A 22,201-nucleotide genomic window follows, 5' to 3' on the forward strand; every position below is an offset into this window, starting at 1 on the left:
CTAAGACTACAATGAAAATGCTCGATGCAGGTCTTCATCCTTTTTGCTGGCACAAGCACGTCAAGGGTGTTAAGAGGTACAATCTTTACTTGATGTAATTGTTTGGCAAAAGCTGGTAGGTGTGGACACAGTTTTATACCACTAAAACTGAATTTTTGCTGGCACAGCTTCTTAAGCTCCAGGGAGGTCTGGCATATGTTATGCTGTCAAAAGTATAATTTTCGGCAGCAGAAGCCCCACGCAGAACACTGCGCTCTGGGTAAGCCTGGCCTCAACAGTGTTTTTAAGAGGAAGATTAACACATGAGGCATATTCATTGCTTTGTGGCAATGTCAAGCTCTGAGTCTCTTTGGTTTCTTTCGTAGTGGTAATACAGACTGTTGTTTCACCATAATATGATTTTCTTTTGCTTTCTATGGCAAAAGAGAAGGTGTACACCAGCTCAAGTTAAAATAGCATCTTAACCAAATGAAAAATTTCTCTCTCGTTCAGGAGTGCCCTGTATCGTCCAGCATAGAACTGTTCTTTTGATAGCATCTTACTACAAAACAGATCACAAACAGCTCCATTTAGAGCTCATGGCAGCCTTCCAGTATCTGAAGGGGTCCTATAGGGATGCTGGGGAGGGACTCTTCATTAGGGACTGTAGTGACAGGACAAGGGGTAACGGGTTCAAACTTAAACAGGGGAAGCTTAGATTGGATCTAAGGAGGAAATTCTTTCCTGTTAGGGTGGTGAGGCACTGGAATGGGTTGCCCAGGGAGGTTGTGAATGCTCCATCTCTGGCAGTGTTCAAGTCCAGGTTGGATAAAGCCTTGGGTGAGATGGTTTAGTGTGAGGTGTCCCTGCCTATGGCACAGGGGTTGAAACTTGATGATCTTAAGGTCCTTTCCAACCCTAACTATTCTATGATTCTATTTCTAATAATCTTTCTGGTTTTGTTCTCATAGATCTCACTAGATCAACACAGGTGTCGCAATGCCCAATATCACATTAAATCTGCTGTCAGGAGACCTGACACCAAATGGAAACCCTTACTTGGGTCCATCAGCTCTTCAGACAGTACTCTGGGAAAACCTGGACTCAGAAGAGGGCTCAGAATATGCAGAAACAAAGTAATGCTTAGGAATCAAATTCTGAGCTCCAGGGAGCCCAGGAAGTCTAGATTCACATCAGAAATCTCTCCCAGCACTGCTCAACTGCCATAATGAAAAGCAGCAAGAAAGTCTTGCGATCTACGTCAGGATGCTCCTCCAGAGCTCCTCATCTGAAAACATGCTCTAATGAACAGCCATTGCATAAAAGGCCTCATCCACCACCTCATGCAGCTCTGTTTGTGTTAGTGGATGAAAAAGTCACAGATCTATTCTGAAGCTATCCAGCAGGCTCTCTTCAAGCTGGTCTCTTACTAGGACACCAAGATCATGGATTCTGCTTTGTCACAGGTGTGAGCTACACCTTGTGTTGCCCAAACCTGCCAAGCCAGAGGCAGCTCTAGGGAATCATGGAAGCTGAAATTTAGACGCCAAGGGGACCTGTGTAAACATGGATATCTATGGGCTGTAGGGTCAATGGGAATTAAGAGTGGAGGAGAGAACTGAGGCTGGTGTTCTGGACGTCAGGTCTTAAAAGCTGCCCATTTCTGTAGATCTGGGGCCTGGTCTTCTTTATTATGAGACAGTATCTAAGGTACTGTGGGAAGACTGGTAACCTCTGAGTTGACACATATGGCACGGTCAAGGAATCATAACGCTAAAAAGACTTATGATAAAATGCAAATGATGAGCATCAACAATTCTAGGCTAGAAGATCACTTGTTATTCTACCCACTGAACAAGATTTTGTAGATCAGCAATTACTTCTTCAAGATCATATGGCAGAGACATGTTACATTCATCATCTGTCCAGAAGGGATGGCATTCTGGTTTCTGGTCTTCTGGCAAGCTCTCGGCTGCTTCTGACTGGCATCTGAAATGAAAGGTAAACAGATGAACTGCTTAAGTAAAATTATATAAAGAAACTGAATACTCAGCGAGGATACATTCATGCATTAATTCAAAGAGAAAGATGATAATAAAAAAGAAATACCACATCTTCTGACCAAATGGATTGTTCATTTCCAGTGGATTTCTGTTGTAGGCTTTGTATTTCCTATAGGGATTTCTCAAAAAGCCAATCACAGAGAAAACTCAGTTAGTGTACCTTTATATGGTGAATTATTTTTTCATTATCTCAGCTGTTATTTAAAGTATGCGATTAAACCATTATCAGATTTAAATGTTCGCCAGTTTCCAATGTATTACTAGATTATTGAGAAAGATTAAACTGAATTTACTGCATTAAGGTCAGGGGGGATAGATTAAACAATATTACAGAAGCCAGACTAGCTTTGTAGATTCTGGAGATTTACAAGTGTATCAACCTGCTTAGCTCTGAAAAAGGCAATATAAAATGAGAAAATTCTATAAAGATAAATGGAAATGGTGGTTAATAACAACTTCCAATGATGAATAGGTGGGCAAAACTTCAATAAAATTAAATTAAGAGGTTAGTGTATGGTAGTCCCCAGAGAAGATGTTTAAATTACAGTGTTTTTTATTAAATGGATTATTCATCAATACTACTGAAGTCTATTCAACTGAACTGCAGCCTGCAGAAGAAAGTTTTGTAAGTGGCAACTATCACATCTCTTAAGATTACGCTATGATACAACATGCTGCATCAAAAAAACTGTCACGGTTCAAGGAGGATTTCTGCCCCTCTATTTTCCCCTCCTCTTAAACAATTTGCATGTTGCTGATTAATTAGTTAATGCTCGCAATAGGCCAAGACACAGAAAAATGCTAAACATCACTATAATTTTGGCATATACTATAGGTCTATGTAGTTCTTCAAAGAGATAACAAGCAAATTGTAGAAACACATTTTTGCCTTTTGAAAGACATTTTTTTAAATTCATGTTCTACAAAGCATATAATTTTGGTCTGAATTTTGAAGTTGTTCTAAACATGTATATGTCTTTCATCTCTGCAAAATGAACTCTAGAAACATTGACACATGCAACTTCCTTGTCTACACTGTCAGCCTTCTGGAAGAGGCTGTTTCCAAATGAAAGATGTCTTCTTCTCTTGGGAATTATTAATGGCAGTGTAATCCCCATGAGAAAACATACTTCAGTTTTACACCCATGTTGGTGTGTGGTTAATTGCCACACCAGCATCCTGGGCACTCAATCCATCGTACATTACACTACAAGGACAGTATTAACACATAACATTCCAATATATCTTCAGCTCTCCACATCAGCCCCTGATAATAGCATCTGTTAACATGCACTAAGTACTATTATGTAGCACATCACTTCATAAATAATAAGATTAGCCGACCTCAGGGCCCTGGGAAGAGTAATGTGTTTAAATGTTCTCATTATTTATTTAAAACAAGAATTAAAGGAACAGAAGCTACTTGTGACAATCCTCTTAGCATAAATATTAAACTGTTTGCATTGATAAGCTGCACTGTACAGAATAACAGAGGATTTGTTTTGCTGGCTGCTTTATAATAGTTGTTATAGCAAATGCAGTTTAGTGTATGAGTTCTGAGAGGTACTTAACTGATTGTACCAGCATGTTCTGAAAACACTTTCCAAATTATAGAGAGGAATAGGAGAAAATTAATATGCAGGGGAAGCTGAAACTAATTACAGCATTGCTCTGTAAGGCTTTTAAAAACTTGCTTTATTTTCTCTCTTGGCACAAAATAATATGCTCAATTTACTGGGTAGCATAAGATATTCCAGTTTAAGCATTTCAATCTCAAAGTGGATAAATTAACCATGTAGAGAATATTGCAGATGACAAATCAAGAAGCCCAGCCAGTAAACGCTGAAGGCATGTTATGTGGTCTGCAAAACTGACAGTAGCTGCTCATGGGCTGTCCAGTCACAACATCATTGTGACTGCTGCCACAGTTACAGCAACACAAATGCCTGAACACTAAACGTGAGGGAATAGCTGTTCATTCCATTTGTGAGAGAGAAACTGAAAAGAGACATGAATAGTAATGAAAAGAGCTCTGAAATGGTGAAGAAGCTAAAAGCTGGTATGCTTCTTCTTTCAGTGAAAAATGTGTTGTTGATAGCAGACCTGTGAGAGAGAATCAGGGTGCAGAAGCAGTCCTCCTTTCCAGATGAGTGTATTACTATTGATTTTAATAAATTTCTGTCAGAGAAACTGTTCCTATAATGGTCTTTAATTTGTAGCAGAGTAACAGACCTGAAGATCCTGCAGAAGGATAGCGGCACCATTTTAAACTGATGTAGAGCATGAAAGGCACTTAAATAACTGCACAGAATTGTTTCAAATTCCTTTGTATCTGGGACAAGATAGCTAACATAAGTAAGCAGCAATGATAACTCAGATTAAAAAAAAATTCCTTCTTTTCCCAGATACCAAAGAACTTATGAAGCTCCAAAAACAGTGGAAACACTGCAAACACTAAAGTATGATGGTAGTAGGAAAGTGCCAAGATTTATAATATTGTATGTTAATTAACATATTATATATCAATTAAAAACTGTTATTTGAGTTAACAAAGTCAAATCTCCAAAAGAGAGTAGATCTAATCTGTGTGTATCATATGCAGAAAATGTGTTAAGAATGGGAATAACACATGCTCTGATAGACAGAACAGATCCCAAATCAAGAGTCATCTTTCATACCTTATTTACAGCAGGAGAATAGAAAAACTCCCATGATATATTTCAGAGCAATTATCCTCCAACACTGATAAAAACACACGCTCACCAATATAGTACAGAAAAGATGATTTGTCTAAAGACATACAGAATGCATGAAACTCCACGGATCCTACTTTCTTGCTAAAACAATGTGCCGGTTCCAGTTAAAAAAAAAGCCCACTTTTAAGGACCATTTATTTACTGTTGTGGTGCATATTATCATCACCTCTCCCCTGTTAACTTCACAGACTTTTGAGCCCCCTGTTGTCTCTTTTTGCCAAATGGACTTTGAGCATTAATATTTACCAATAGCTACATATTAATTTAAATTCACCTAAGTCATTACAAACATTGGTATGACTACCTGTATGACAATACATGATGCTTCCCCTTGGAAGGTGGCTATTTTCACCACAGGCAGGTGCACATTCACTGGGACAGAGAGTTGCCTGGGTAGGGTCCCCTGGGCTGCACTGACATTTTGATGATCAGGGTGTCAGCTACATTAGAGGACACTGATCACAATGCTAAAATTAACCAAGCTAGCTAAAGTGCGTGTTAATTATGAGTATGTAAGCAGTCAATAAAAGGTTAATGCAAAAGTCAAAGGATAAATTTATTTCAGTATTGCATCACTCTACTGACTAAATGACTAACACTGTGCTTTGTTTTTTAATCAATATATTTTACAGTGATGCGTGAGCCATTGATTTGGAAAACAGTCATTCTAACAGTTAAGTTTTGCAACTATTAAGTATCAAGTATCAATATACCTAAAATACTCTTTTTTCAGAATAGATACATTTTTGTTCCATTGTCAGAAACAGGACTGCATATAAGCCAGGAGGTGGTCACAGGTTCTGCTGATGAATGTGATTAATGCAAATAAGTATTATTAGCTAGGAACCTATATAAGGTACTGTCAATTAGGGACCCTGGATTCTATCGCAGTGCTTGAGTGTTTGCTTCACAGAGGTAGAGTCAAATCAGATCAATAAAGGTCAATTTGTGGCTCAGACTGCACAGGTGCAAAAGAGTACGCAGATGATATGAACAGTCCTGTTTCCTAGATGGTACTAATTTAGCTGCCTACCCCTGGCAGTTCAAACACTGATGAAGAACACGTGAACAGACATTCATAAGGTAAGTCAAGGAACGTGGGTCTGGCCATCTTCTGTATGTACTAGTACCTTCAGAAAGGGAGGAAGGGATATTTGCTCTGCATTTGTAAAAGTATGCACCCACCTATACATGCTACTTTATCATTCCTGAAATTATGTTTTACATGGGAATTATTTCCGCTCTCCATTCATGCTAGGATAAAGGTGCTACTGAGCTGTGGTTCACAACTTCACAGTATCTTTTAAATCAATATCCCAGGTAAGAACAGTGTTCAGATCACCCTACTAAGATAAGTGCATTCGTTAAACCCATACTGACACTGATTAATATGATACAATACTGCTAACCTGCTGCTTTGATAACAGCAAAAGCTTCTCTAGACAGTATCTTCCATCCTTAATATTCACAACAACTTTGCAAATGTGGGCCTGATCAAATATGGTTTATTTATTACTGTTCCAACGTAGCTCTGCTGCGTGAACACAGATCCCAATAGCACAGGTAACTGGCACACAGAGCTTTGCTTGCAGGTTTAGATATTTTCATCCTTGTCCTTCAAACCTTTCCTCTGCCTGGAAATTACTATGAAAACTATATACAGTTACTCTAATCCCAGTGTTAGGATTATCCTATGCCATTTCAAAATGACATTCTTAGTTGCCAGAGCATATGTAAAAGAACACAGTGCATTCTCAGCTATCTGAACTGTCATGCAAAGCACAGAGAAAATATGAGATTACATACAATATATACATATAATTACTCAAATAAGTTAACCTTGAGTTTTCTTTTTCCAATAGCGTACCCTGTTGACAGGTATGACAAATTTACTTCTGATGCTTAATGCATCACAATTAAAACCTGATACCACTTAAGTCAAAGATGAAACTTCCAGTGATTTCAACAAGGGCAAGATTTCAAATGCTTTTCCAGAAATCAATCACAATAGACACAAGCTAGTAAGCATAATAATAAAAACCATTCAAAAGAAACTATGGGAGGAATGAAAAAGGTTGAACATAGCTCCTCAAAGTGAAATTTAGCAAGGGATACTGCATTTAAATGTTTTATCCATTTATAACAGTTGTTATATTATTGGCAATTGTAAGTCAGCTAATACAATGTGGAGTAACAAGATGTGATGTTCTGTAACTTCAAAGTTGCCACAAAAAGAAAAAGTGTTTATCAAACTGAATTTCTCAGTAAAGCACAGAAAAACTCTAAAGTGAAAATTCAAATTGATGTTGTAAATACATATTCTTCTTCCATTTTGGACATGGATAGGATTGAGATAAAGTCCTCTAAAAGGACTGAAAAAGTCACCTTTGTTATTCGAAGAACTGAACTTTCGCTTCTCTTCCTGAGAAATTAAAAGATGGAAGGGATAAATGTAATTCATTATAAAAGAGAACGGGGAGAGAAATCTGAAAAGCATTTACTTTCCAATCAGGTGCCTATTCCAGCATTAGCTATTTCAGAAATTACAGTATGCCTAATTTTAAGTTTACTTCTACTCCAGGCATTTGCTTGGTCACTGCAGCTGGCAACAAGTGAAAAATTCTAACCACTGATTAAGGTTTAAGGCCATCAAGTAGACTGCTGAGAACAACATTATAACTGGATCTACTTGTTAGCGTGTCCATCACGTACCAGTGGTGATGAATAGGATATTCTGCCAGCCAACCAGTGAGGAACTGCTGACCTCTGACATCAGCCCTTGGAGGGGGTCACGTGAAGCCTCCATTGCTCCTACCTTGCCCCATGGAACAATACAGGGGTCAAATGGTAAGGGCGATTATATATGTCGTATCTGAGGCAACCCCACTAGAGCTTTAGTATATCCATAGTCAAATTACAGAGCTCAGCACAAAGCTGAGATAACTGCAGAAACATGCGAAACAGAAGGCTGCTTTCACGGAGGTGGAAGGCAGCTTCCCTTGCCACTGGAGAGAAAGGACACATTGTTCTCAAAGAACAGTGAAATCAAACACAGTTGAAGAAATGGTAACTCTTCCACTGGAAGCCAAATGTGCAGCAGTCATTATGTCACCAGTGCCCTCATTGGCATGGATAGAACTCCAGCCCAGCTCAGCTGTATAAGAGGGAATACTTCTTCTGGAGATCTAATCCAAGACCTGAGACAGTGTATAATATATAAAAATATCAGTATTTCAGTTGTAACTTCACCAAAGTTGAGGGGTTTTAACAAAGTTTGGAAAATGGTGCTTAGTTAATCACTCAGTGTAATACAGGTAAGGCTGGAATGTTTTCTGATCTTTTTAACTCTGTAAAACATACTCAAGACAATATTTACAAATCCTTCACTTGGTATTATGATTAACTGCCATAATTTGTACCCTAAATAGAGTTTACTGAAAAGAAAACCAAAGGATGGAGAAAATGTAAATACATTGAAATGTAACAGCATTAAAAATGTTTCCTTTATATGGCTGCAAATTCTTCATCACCAACAGAATCCTATTTTTTTTATCATGCCCAAACTGGAATTTCTGAAGTTACTGCATTCAATCTAACTCGTAATCCAAATATATTCTTATCTTTTTTAATTAACCAATCAGAAAGCTATGAACCTTGAAGGAGAGTATCTCTTTCAGTTGTTCCATGCTTGTCCCTAGTGTGGTTCTGCACAATTAAAACCAGGTTTACTCTGTCTTTTAAGAACAAAACAAATTGCATCAATATTTGACTTTCCAAACAAGATTTCAGAAGTACTTGTCCCAGACAGGCAGTGAAATGAAGTGGCCAGATGGAAAGAGAGCAGAGTGCTTCATTCTTTTGAACATCTGATCCCCAGTGTATTCCCAAGGAGTCTGTCCCACTTACATCAAGTCACTGCTGATGTTCTTTCATGTGCTGTAACTACAGTGTGCCCAGCCACAAGTAATGGCTGAGACTGGGACTGCATTTATGGAAGGGACAAAATGAGCTTGTTTCTAGATAAGAAGCTTGAAAACAGAACACTAGATTCTATGATTTACGAAGGGATGGAGGCAATATCAGTTAAATTTTAATCCAAGAAAAAAAATGTATCAGCTGCAAAATATACAAGTAAAAATACACATGATGGCATGTTAGACAATCTTTCATGTCTTCTTCTTTCAAAAGCTGATAATGACTTGTGTCATTTGGCTCTTTCTAGTGAACCAAAGATTACAGTCACTGACCCGAGAGCTTTATGCCTCCAAAATCAGCCATTCCCTGGAAATGAGGGGCTGCTAAAATATCCTGAGGCATCACTGGTGACACAGTAGAATAGCCTGGAAACAGCCAGTGTTATCCTTGCATGTACTTCTACAAAGTGAACCTATGGCAGAGGCCATCTTTTAACACTGGCCTGCATAGTGCATTTTGCTGTTCCATGGAGAAGCAGGAGAAAGATCAATGAAGCTGATGCTGAAAAGGTTTAAGTGACAGTTCTATGACCTTCAAAATGCCAGAGTTGCTATCATTACTCAAATTATAAATCAGGTAAGAGAAAAACTTAAATTGTTAATACTTTCCAAATGCTGAAATAACAGCAACCAAAGAACTGGTGGAGTCCAACTGCTAAGAGTTTTCAAGTGGTGCACCAGAGCGTGTTTAACATGTACTTGTAGAAATAAATGAAAACCTGAAAAATTACTTTTTAAAGAATGTTTTGCTTTGCTTTAACTGTAGAGAAAAAAAAAAAGTCTTTTTTTTTCTTTGCTTCAGTATTAATTAAAATCTGCAAAAATATACTTCAGTCTTTCTAAACTATTAAGCTAACAAACTATGGGAAAGGATAAAGATTTGCTGCACAGTATCTTCAGCTATAGAGTGAGGATTGTAAGACAAAGCCCCAAAACCCCAGAGACATTCCAGCTCTGGGTAGAAAGAATGGAAGAAAAGAGGACACAAGAAGCTCCTTTCTCTAATATATTCACCTTTACTCTGGGTGAATTAATAAACAGAAACCTACCCAAAAGATACATCTGATGAGATTATCAATGACGTTCCTCACCACGTCCACCAACTCCACCCTCCCAAAGGGCAATACCTAGTAAATGGTACTGCAGCAACTGTAATACCACCACGAACAGTGCTGGTATCAGATGCAGAGATGAGTTTTTCCTCTCCTTCATGGTCTCTGTCCAACAGGCCTAGAAACTGCCCAGTACAATGCACCAAGTTCTGTCCAGGGACAGATGATGAGCGAGTTGAGAGTCTGTGGGTGAGAATTAAGGGGCAGGCTGGCACGGGGGATACTGTTGTAGGTGTCTGTTACAGACCACCAGATCAGGGTGAGGAAGTTGACGAGGCCTTCTACAGGCACCTGAGAGCGGCCTCACAGTCACAGGCCGTGGTCGTCGTGGGGGATTTTAACTTCCCTGATGTTTGCTGGAAGGACCACTCGGCCACCCAGCCGCAGTCCAGGAGGTTCCTCCAGTGTATGGATGATAACTTCCTCCTGCAAATGGTGGATGAGCCGACCAGGAGAGGAGCGCTGCTGGATCTCATGCTCACTAACAAGGAGGATCTGGTCGAAGCAGTAAGGGTTGAGGGCTGCCTTGGTTGCAGCGACCACGAGATGGTGGAGTTCAGGATCTTGTGTGGCAGGACTAGTAGAATAGCAAGTAGAATTGCAACCCTGGACTTTAGCAGGGCAAACTTTGGCCTTTTCAAGCAATTGCTAGGGGAAATCCCATGGGCAAGGCTGCTTGAAGGTAAAGGGGCCCAAGATAGTTGGTTGACATTCAAGGACTGCTTTTTCCGTGCTCAAGATCGGAGCATCCCGACACGTAGGAAGTCAAGGAAGAGGGCCAAGAGACCTGCGTGGCTAAATAGGGAATTGCTGGGTATGCTCAAGTGGAAGAGGAGAGTTTACAGGTCATGGAAGGAGGGGCTGGCCACTTGGGAGGAATATAAGGCTGCTGCTAGAGGATGTAGGAAGGCAGCTAGGAGGACTAAGGCATCCTTAGAATTAAACCTGGCAAGAAGGGTCAAGGACAGCAAAAAGAGCTTTTTAAAATACATGGCAGACAAAACTAACACCAGAGGCAATGTAGGCCCACTGATGAACGAGATGGGTGCCCTGGTGACAGAAGATACAGAGATGGCAGAGTTACTGAATGCCTTCTTTGTCTCTGTCTACTCTGCTGCAGGCAGTCCTGAAGAGCCCTGTACCCCTGAGACCTTAGATGAAGTCAGGTCGACGGAGCAGTTTGCTTTAGTCGATGAGGAATGGGTTAGAGACCAGTTGAGCAATCTGGACATCCATAAATCCATGGGTCCAGATGGGATGCACCCGCGGGTGCTGAGGGAACTGGCGGAAGTCATTGCTAGACCCCTCTCCATCATCTTTACCAAGTCTTGGGAAACGGGAGAGGTGCCTGAGGACTGGAGGAAAGCAAATGTCACTCCAGTCTTCAAAAAGGGCAAGAAGGAGGACCCGGGTAACTATAGACCGGTCAGCCTCACCTCCATCCCTGGGAAAGTGATGGAACACCTTATCCTTGGTACCATCTTAAGGCATATCAAGGATAAGAAGGTTATGAGGGGCAGTCAACATGGCTTCACCAGGGGGAAATCATGTTTGACCAATCTCTTAGCCTTTTATGAGGAAATAACACGGTGGATGGATGATGGCAGAGCGGTGGATGTGGTCTACCTTGACTTCAGCAAAGCATTTGACACAGTCTCCCACAGCATCCTCACGGCTAAAATGAGGAAGTGTGGTCTGGATGATCAGGTGGTGAGGCGGACTGCGAACTGGCTGAAGGAGAGAAGCCAGAGAGTTGTAGTCTATGGGGCTGAGTCTAGTTGGAGGCCTGTAACTAGTGGAGTGCCTCAAGGGTCAGTACTGGGACCGGTATTATTTAATATATTCATCAACGATTTAGATGAGGGAATCGAGTGTACTATCAGCAAGTTTGCTGATGACACTAAGCTGGGAGGAGTGGCTGACACGCCAGAAGGCTGTGCTGCCATCCAGCGAGACCTGGACAGGCTGGAGAGTTGGGCAGGGAGTAACTTGATGAAATATAACAAGAGAAAGTGTAGAGTCCTGCATCTGGGCAGGAACAACCCCAGGTTCCAGTATAGGTTGGGGAACGACCTGTTAGAGAGCAGTGTAGGGGAGAGGGACCTGGGGGTCCTAGTGGACGACAGGATGACCATGAGCCAACACTGTGCCCTTGTGGCCAAGAAGGCCAATGGCATCCTGGGGTGTATTAGAAGGGGGGTGGTTAGTAGGTCGAGAGAGGTCCTCCTTCCCCTCTACTCTGCCCTGGTGAGACCGCATCTGGAGTATTGTGTCCAGTTCTGGGCCCCTCAGTTCAAGAAGGACAGGGAGCTGCTGGAGAGAGTCCAGCGCAGGGCAACGAAGATGATTAGGGGAGTGGAACATCTCCCTTATGAGGAAAGACTGAGGGAGCTGGGTCTCTATAGTTTGGAGAAGAGGAGACTGAGGGGTGACCTTATAAGTGTCTATAAATATATAAAGGGGGAGTGTCATGAGGACGGAGCCAGGCTCTACTCAGTGGCAAACAATGATAGGACAAGGGGTAATGGGTACAAACTGGAACACAAGAGGTTCCACTTAAACTTGAGAAGAAACTTCTTCTCAGTGAGGGTGACGGAACACTGGAACAGGCTGCCCAGGGAGGTTGTGGAGTCTCCTTCCCTGGAGACATTCAAAACCCGCCTGGACGCATTCCTGTGTAACATTATCTAGGTGTTCCTGCTCTGGCAGGGGGATTGGACTAGATGATCTTTCGAGGTCCCTTCCAATCTCTAACATACTGTGATACTGTGATACTGTGATGAGAAAATCAGTGCAACTCCTATTCCCACAAGAGAATGGCTGTGTGGGCCAGCCTCCATTCCATGTCTGTTTGATTTTTTTTAATTAAGAAATATCACTGCTCTCTATAACATGTAAGGGGTAGGGAAACCCCCCAGAGAAAAACTGAATAAATAACACAGAGTTTGCTGAAAGATGAAGTTTAATCCAATTTAACCTATAGGTCTACAAATTGTTCGCTTTCAGCCCTGTTTCTCAGATGTTTTTGTTTCCTGTTTTTAGAATAATATGTATACAAGCAAAGTATCCTGACAATATGAGAAGCATGTTCATACATATTTATATACACAGCCCTTCATGCCAATACCTGCAAAAAATCCTATCAGTCCAAAAAAGCAGCATTTAGGAGGAAATTTTCAGCACCACAGAATAGATATAGTTATATACTTTTCATGATCAGCAATGGGATGTGAGTTATTCCCTCTATGCTGGGAATATTTGGCTTTGACTTCAAACAACACAGAAATATATCAACCCCAATACAATTTATATTCTCTCAAAAGGAACCTAAAATGCTCTAAGCCTTTGCCGAGGTATTTGATGTTCCATTCCCCTCTGTAGCACTGTATGATCAGCTGTTTTACTTCACTTACCATTCTTGCTTTCCTATGATTTTTTCAGACAAAGAAACAAAATGTCTGCTATACGCTGAGTATAAACACAGCTGACTTGTTTTCCCCAAAGTATTGATTTTATGCACTTTTAAAATTTTCATTTTGTTTGCACAATCAGCTGGGGCATTGTTCCTCTACATTTGCAGAAACACAGATGGAATTGCTGATTTGGAGCCTTTGGAGAGATTTTACAGTATTCTCCAGAATCTAAGCTTCTATTAAAATAAGGTTTCAAGCACTTCTGCTTGTGAAGATAGCCTGGACAATGTAAATTGATGCATGGTTATCTTGTTGAGCCCACAACCAGACAGACAGACGCAATAGGACCAAGGGAGCTGTGAACTTCCCCTATTTATTTTATTGGGTGTTTACCTGGGGCCAGATGCTCCCCTCTGTTGTGCAGAACAGCGTTAAATGACTGAGAAAAAGAAAGGAAAAGGAAATCGAAATAAAAACCAACAAAGAGGAGAAAAGAAAACCTCCACAACCTGCTTCCCAGGGGGCTACAGATGCCTTCCCTTGCCAGTATTAGACTCCTGGAAGATCTGGGACTGAGCCATGCATATGGCACATTTTTCAAAAGATGCTGTATTTTCCAAAAGAATGCCAGTGAAAAGTTAATGATGCTTCTAGCATCATGTACTGTTTCACTTTATCTCTTGTACTCCTTCTATGTGGATGTCATATAGTCAAGGAGAAATGTAAACATTCGGTGGTTTTAGATGACATTGCAGAGTGAGGACTCTCCTCTTTAATGCCCTGTCATTTAAAGTAAGGAATCCCATCTTCCAAAGAACTTCAGGGTTTGTGGGCTCTGGACTTCTGCAAGAAAGCTGAAACATTTTTCTTGTTGAGTGTTTTCTTGTATGTTTTTCCCTAAGACAACTTTTTACAGGACTAAAAATCAACTGCTGTATGAGAAAACCCTGTTATGTGTGAAAATTAATCAATAGAAACATGACTGAATGCAATTATCAGTAACCATATCATTTGATCCTTAAATCAGACTGGGCAGAAATGGGCTATATCTTTGCAACATCAAAGCTATGTAATCCTTTCAGGCCAAAGTGCTTCCTTGTGAAGTGCTGCAAGCTGCTAACACAACCCATCCTCAAAATCTTATAGCTTCCGTCAGGACCAAAGCAAGGGTGACACCGAAGGGGCAGTACTGGGGAGCAGAATGGAACCACAAACTTAGATATCTGTAGCAAGTGCTGTGCAAGAAGGACTCTGTGCATGATTTTACATGATAGGGTCCTTTGTTGATGTTTCTTAGGACACAAAACAGGTCCTGTCCCAGGAGCCATACTGTCTAGCTGCTCCGGGACTGTTACTGAAATGCAACTCTCAGCTTCGGTCCATTCCAGTGCATTTGCACATTTCATTAGCCAAAAGAAAACTATGATAGACAGGGAAACCTGAACAACCACAAGACTATCTCTATTTGCATACTGAAATTAAGATCTTGTTTATCACTATAACTTGTGGTATGCATACATATGTGTACATACATACATATTTCCCTGGAAACATGGATACATATATACTCACACATCCATATAAGAGGAGCTTACAGCACATTTTCTAGCAAGAGATACGGCCTTGAACTCCTATGTGGCTTAGGGAACAAAAAAAAGGTTTATTGTGCTGCAGAACTACATTGTCTTCCCTGTGTTGTGCACCTCGGCTGTAGCCTGCAACCAGAATGTTTATGACATATATTGAAACTAATACTATAAGAGCAATGCAATCCTGTGGACTAAAACACAGTTTCCTTTAGGTCAACAAGAGGTCAGACAGAAGCAGGAGAGAACAAATAATAGGGAAATGAGAAAAACAGATACAAGAAAGGCCAGGAGTCTCAAAGAGGGGAAAAAGAAGTTTAGGAATAAAAGAAAGCCTCATGTAACTAGTCCCATTTCAATCACTACAGAATTTCACCATGGCTGCTGCTTTATTCAGTGATATTTTATGGATAAATCACTATAAAAATATACCACCGGAAAAACAAATTCCAGTGCTGGCAGAGAAATAGACTTGATGTCCCAGGACATGCTACAATGTAACATATATATATATATGTAACATATATATATATATATACACACACACACACACATATATACAGGCACAAATAAAAATCATATGGCAACGATATGCTAAATATGCTTCTCTACTTCTGTAAGTGGAGTAATCTTTCTCATTACCAAACAAGACCTCAGAATTTTTTTCTATTTATCCTTTCCCTTTCAAATAACTGAAAACATTATATATAGGTGTTAAATACCCTTTTCTATTTTAACTTGTAAATAATTAGCATTGCCAAAATACAATGTGAATAAATGCATTTCTTATTTTCAACTGCATTAAGGGAAGAAATTCAATGTTATAGTTCATCATCACTATCCCTCCACATTTTGTGGATTGTAATTCTGCAATATTTTTAATGCCAACTAAAATTCCAGTACAGACTGAATTGATGTAAAATTATTAGACAGGGATGCACCTGTCTAATAACATCTGATTCTGTCCTACTTTCACAGACATTATGTCCATGAGTGTTTAAAAAAAGTGCAAGACCCTGATCCATAAGATTCCAACACTGGTCTTGAATTCCCTCAGCACCAGAAAGACTTACTCAGCCAAGCGAGTACCAAAATGCTTCCAGTAGGTAAAACCTAAAACATCTATTGCAACAAATGCATATAGCTTTTCATATCATCTTCCATGGTGTAAGATATATTTCTGACTGCAATATCAATGACTTTAAACCACAGACTAAGACTTTAGACCTTTTAGTGGTGCCAACTCACTTGTTTTATATGCTATGATATATAGTTCTGGCTTTGAGCCACCTCTCACTACTGATGCTTTTGATGTTCTGTTCTCTTTTTACTTTGGGATGGAAAATAACAAATAATGCTGAGTTCTTTTCTTACTCTTGAATTCTTCTGATGTCTATCTTCAGAACTCTTCTAACATCCAATTTATGTCATTCTTTCTCTTTCTTATGCTGTGAATTTCAAACAAAAGAAGGTAACATAATATCATAAGATCTACGGACGATTGAAATGGCCTTCGGAGTAAACTTGAGTTATTCGTAAAACTATCTTGCCTCTACAGAAAGTAAAAAATTGCTTTTCAATAGATAACACAACTACTCTTGAAATTCTTCTTGGGTGAAGTTATTGCTATAGGGAACACTCTAATGATAATAAAATATATGGTGCCAATGCCTTAAGAGCAGTTCAGATGGGTTATTTTGTTAGTATTTGCAAAGCACAATTCAAATTCATGCTCAAAGATCTACGTACTTTTTCTTGATTAAGTCTCTATTATAAAATGGCTACAAAACCTGATTTTTGTTAGTTAAAGAAGCTGACATCTACGCTGATAAACTGGCAATGCTACTCTCACATTATTCGGTCACAGAATTTCCCTTAAAACATCACATCAGAACTCTGAAGACCTCTTATATTAGTTAATCAAGGACCAGATTCAACCCTCTATCAGATCTGAGTAAAATGCATAGTAACATAATTAAATCTCATTTAGCTTAGTGGAACTTTTAAATATATTTCAAGTTCAACACAGGCTTAAAAGCTTCACTGTGTAGATGATAAGATGATCTTCACTTAGAGATGATCTACACATCAGTGCTCAATATACATATACATGATTAACTTTTCTTAAGGACTTGAAGTAGCCATTCTATCCCTACCCTAGTACCTATCATCATATTGAGTCCCTACTCCCTATATCACAGTGAACTGTTCTCTCTAATTCATTACACAACGAGCATGAATCTTCCATGTGTTATGTTAAGTGATGCAGGACTACAATAATAAACCAGCAGCACTTTTCAGGGATTTCTGCCAAGTAACCTACCTAGTTACCACGCTTTCAGGTTCAAATTCTGTGGATAATGGTGTCATTTTTTGAGCCCAAGGAAACAGAAATCTTCTCTTGCTGGGTGCCGTAAGTTGTCCACCCCTCTGTATTTGGTGCAGATTCATAGGAAAGAAAGACATACACATAATGAAAAGTATCTATTTCATTACTCTCACAAGAGACCTACTGTTTTGTCTTCATTCTGTGTCTGCTGAAGAACAGTTATTTAAACTTTATGAACAGTGGATGGCCTTGGCCTTCCATATGTTTTATTTTGTCTATGAATGTTTTATTTTAGACTCAATTTTTCCTAGTTTATTGCTTGCCAGCTGAACTGCTAGTCATTCCTTTCAATGAACTGCTGATGAAATTTCTTCTCTTCCTCTGTTACAAGAAACACGACTTTCCTGAGCATGCAACACACCTAGTATCCCTCCTACTTGCTTCACTTTTTCATATATCATCATTATTATATTAATCTAAAATACAAAGTATGCGTTCACCTTTTTCTCTGCTTAAATGCCCTAACAAAGACAGGCCTGGCTTAGCCACTTTCTGCTAACAGATACCAATTTGATATCCCTTTTCCAAACCTTAATGACTTTACCAGGCTCAGTTTACTTATTGTTGGCTTGTCTGGGTAGCCAGAGTGAAACACTGGTGAAATCACACTGTAAGCACAGGCTCTTTTCAAGTCCTCAGAGATTGCTACATGGACTTCTTCCCCCTCTTTTTTCTTTTTCCTCCTTACAAAATACTAGAAATATACTGTTCCCTTACATTTGCCTGATAATTTAAAGCAGGTACCAGTTTGCTAGAAATATTTGTAATCTTTCTAATTAGAAGATTTGGAATACATTGAAGAGAACGCCTTTGCATTATGAAAACTTCAGTGCTTAAAATATTAGTTTTCCAGTCTGCCTTTTTGATTTTTTCACTCAGAAACAATGAAGGATGGTATTCTATGCATCTCTGGATTTTCGTAATTAAATTATCATCTACTGATGTAAAAAACCCTCTTGGTAGAAGTCAGCTACAGCTGTGCCAGGAAGCTGTTAGCTGTGTTCAGACACATTTTTTAGTCAACAACTTGCTCAAGAACTTGCTCAAGAACACACACAAAAAGAACAGATTCCATTCTGCATATAGTCAGCCTTCTTTGAGATTTTTAAGTCTGGCACTATGCTGTGCATTTAACTTGTAAAAGACTGAAGAACTCTATGGCCCAATAATGTTTACTTGAATTCTGGAAATTACAAAGACTCTTAGAGTGCTACTATCATGACAAAGGAAATAGAATGATTCAGGTATCTATAGGCCATGTTGCGGATTATTAGTCAACAGAAAAGCTGGTACAGAATTCATTTGACAGATAATATTAACATATAAAGCATGCCAATCAGCATGTTTTTTTTTCTGGAAAATAAATCTTATTGAACAGACTCTTAAAGATTACAAGTTCAGTTACTAGAAGAAACTATGGAGGAATAGGATGAATTGATTTACACTAGCTAGTGAATGGTGTTTTTTTTCCAAGTAGCATTGAATGTCAACAGAACATATACCACAAGTGAGTAATGCCTATCAAGTAACATACAGATAAACATCAATGGGGAATGACTACTAAATGGTGACCCTCATAAGGGATTCCTCCAGAGAGCAATATAGTGGCCAGTATTAATCACATTTTCATCAGTATTCTGAAAGTACATGGCAATGATCTGCTACTTGACAATTTCTGCAGATAACACAGAGACTTATATGGTTAAAAAACATGTGGACAGGATTTAGCTCTGCCAGGTCACTTAAGTGATCAGGACCAAATGTGTTATAGAACTGGATGCAACAACAGGGAGAAAGATGACTGAAAATTGATGAGTTTGTGCTTCAAACCACATGCATCTGAAAACAACGTAGGTATTATACTGGACAACCCAAGATGAATTCCCTGCATAGTATCTTATCCTTCTGGTTTTCACTAGGTAGACAAATAACATAGAGTAACATGGAGAGGAACATGGAATAACATTTGCTTCCAGCTTTTTAGAAGTACATTAAAGAGGGCAGAGAAAAGAGATTTTGCAGACAGGTGGAAAATAGGTGATAATAATTAACTCAGTTTGCTTCACTTATCAGATTTAAAACTGATAGACTGAACAAAAATATCTTGTATGAAAGAGCTCTCTTGTCTCACAGAGGAAGCTGGAATTTGAAAAAGAACCCAGAGAAATTCAAATATGCCTGTTTTATTTACAGTGAAGTCAATCACACACTGGGACAAACTATTAACGGAACAGAATATTCTTCATTTCTGACATCTTCAAATCAAGAAAATATTCCTGCCTAGAAACCATGCAGTTACACATCTGGCACAGGGATAAAAGGATAAAATTTAGTAACTTGTGTTAGAAGTCAAAACAGCTGACATAAAAATCCTAAATACAATGATGCTTAAACTTCTACACAGCCGTTCTTTAATGAGCTTACTTTGAGTAAGACTTTAAAAATTCCTTGTCATACATCGTGCTGTAAAATTATACATTCTAATTGGAATGGATACTCCAAGAGAATGAAAGAAAATGTAAGACTTCTATTGTCAAAGCCCCAGAAGTATCAGCTTAGCCTTTGAACTCAATACCACTATGGAGAGAAAAACTCTGAGGCAGGGAATAAAAACCTTTAGAAGTATCCATATTCTCCATTCTATTGCACTTTTTATAGACAAGTATACCAAACTTTTAATATACATAGGTTTAACTGAAAAGAGAATTGAGCAAAAGGTACACACACACACATATATTTAATACATAAATTACATCCCTATATATAAAACTATACAAAATTATTAAACTAATTTCATATATAGTGGTATAATTTATGAAGAATGCTCAAGACATGAAAATGTAAGTGAACAGCACATTTATTGCTCATTTACTTTGTTTCTCGTAAAGCACCTGGAAATGACCAAAACACACAAGGTCACACTGAATCAAAAGACATCATCTGCTTGTTCAAAATGTCATTATGGAAAAATCAGGAAAAAGCATCTGTATTACAGGTCACCTTTCCAGCTCTCACAAACAGACTATTAATGGAGAAAGTCAGTCCTTCACAGTGCATTACAGGACCAAGGTCACCTGGTAAACCACAGGGCCTCACCAGCTACCCACAAGACCAACTTGATTACTCCCAGTAACCTCCTGCCCTTGCCAAGGGACTGATGGAAAGTAAAGTTTTTCACAGCAGATTGCTAACTTGGTGTTCACGCTTTTTAGATGCACAGAAATACAAGCTAAAGTGTCCAAGATTCATCTGATGCATTTAGTTTCAATTACTGTACAGTGCTCTCTACTGTCTACTGGAATGACTATGAGCATTCCAATTGTGTTGATAATAATCACAAATTCTCTAAATACAAAGACAGTCTAAACTCAAAGATTATGTCAAGACTCAAGTCAGCTAAAGAAAAGTGGAACTTTGACACAGGTACTTTCATCTTATTCCTTTTCACTGCCATAAACCAAGCAATAGGAACAAATCACCAGGAATTAAGTCTTCTTGAAAATAACCTGTAACTACATGCCAGGCAGTTTTAAGCACTCTCTTTAGAATACCAATAGACTAAAACCATGCTTTCAATATGTGCAACAATTACGAGCTCTGCATGTTTTCTCTGTGCAGAATTCTCCAGCCTATTCCTGTAAGAGCAAGCATTTTGACATAATCATAATCAGCTCACTACAATAAACAAATAACATACAGTATGAAACGTATGAGAACCCAGTGCACTTTCCTTCTGTATCTTAAGTTTGAATAACCAGCTGCATTAGAACACTGGAGAATGTTTCACTGCATCAACAACAGTTTGCATTAAACTTATGGTCCTGGGGAGCCTCACAAAATAAGGTCTTTTAATTTGGCAATAAAAGGCCATGCACTTTCAAATCAGAATCCAAACCTACAAAGAATGCCATAGGCCAAGAAAATAAAGCACACTGAAAAGCAAAAGGAAATACAGAGTACAGGTGTGCTTAGCATATCTGCAAAGTCCCAGAACTGTAATTCTGTGGTGAAATGATTTTAAAACACTTCCTTCAAAGTTTAGAAACTGCTCTGTCTGTTAATGCCTCTTCATCCACTCCTTCATAGATGACAACTGTTTTGAGGAAAGAAACAAGTATTTTTCATCAGTAATCCTAATTTGATCATTGCTATACAGGAACATGGCATAAACAACAGAACCCTCTCTACTTTTCCACAAAAATTAAAGTTGTGACAAATGTATCTTTAGAACATTTTCTTCATTAATTTGCAGCAACCTCTCACTACTTAGAAGCTGCAAGAATCCTCTGTCCTCTAGAGATTTAATGCTAGAAGGTGCTGAACATTCAGTTCTCAGTGATGAAAATGGAAGCTGACGCCTCTCAGCAGCTCATTGCATTAGATGGCAGGGATTGCTCACAAAAAGAATGACAGCCATACCTGAAAAATGTCAGGCAAGGTCCTAACAGCTCAGTCACTGGCTGGCATGCTCCCAGAGCTGGACAACAAAGTGATGAAGACAAAGTAAGCATTGCCTTTTATGCTTACTTAAAAAGCACTGCATTAAAAAAAAAAAGCCTATGAATTTTATGCTTAATTAAAAAGCACTGCATTTTAAAGCTATGCTTATTTTAAATCATTTATATCGTTTCCACTTACCCACAATCTATTCTGAGAGAATGAGCACGGTGATACCAATTTGTCTGTTAGACCTACTCACAGGCACAGTTTCTGTTCACGACATGATGCAAAGAATGTTAACAGCAATTACCTAGTCATCTTATATTCAAATATACCAGTCTAAAGTATTTGTGAGAATGTCTCACAAAATATTTTAAGTTTATGAATTTCTGTTGAATATTTGCCATTATACCTTATAGTTCCTTAAAAGAGTCTTATTTCCCCATTTAAAAAATCTGCTGAGAAGTAAGGTCATTCCACAGCTAGCAT

At 39.0% G+C, this 22,201-nt stretch overlaps 1 protein-coding gene across 2 annotated transcripts in view; it reads right to left on the bottom strand.

Annotated features, from left to right (window-relative positions):
* Positions 1 to 912: 912 nt before the first annotated feature.
* FTO (FTO alpha-ketoglutarate dependent dioxygenase) overlaps positions 913 to 22,201 on the bottom strand; it is a 249,494-nt gene continuing 228,205 nt past the window's right edge. For both annotated transcript variants that reach the window (XM_061469046.1, XM_061469045.1), the window contains one exon: positions 913 to 1,968. In XM_061469046.1, the coding sequence (XP_061325030.1) occupies positions 1,818 to 1,968 (151 nt within the window). In that variant the 3' untranslated portion in view covers positions 913 to 1,817. The remainder of the gene's footprint in view (positions 1,969 to 22,201) is intronic.

Source organism: Pezoporus flaviventris, unplaced genomic scaffold (genome assembly GCF_033815535.1).
Source record: "Pezoporus flaviventris isolate CSIRO_AGI_PZ_B2104156 unplaced genomic scaffold, CSIRO_AGI_Pfla_v1 ptg000054l, whole genome shotgun sequence".
Taxonomy (NCBI): domain Eukaryota; kingdom Metazoa; phylum Chordata; class Aves; order Psittaciformes; family Psittacidae; genus Pezoporus; species Pezoporus flaviventris.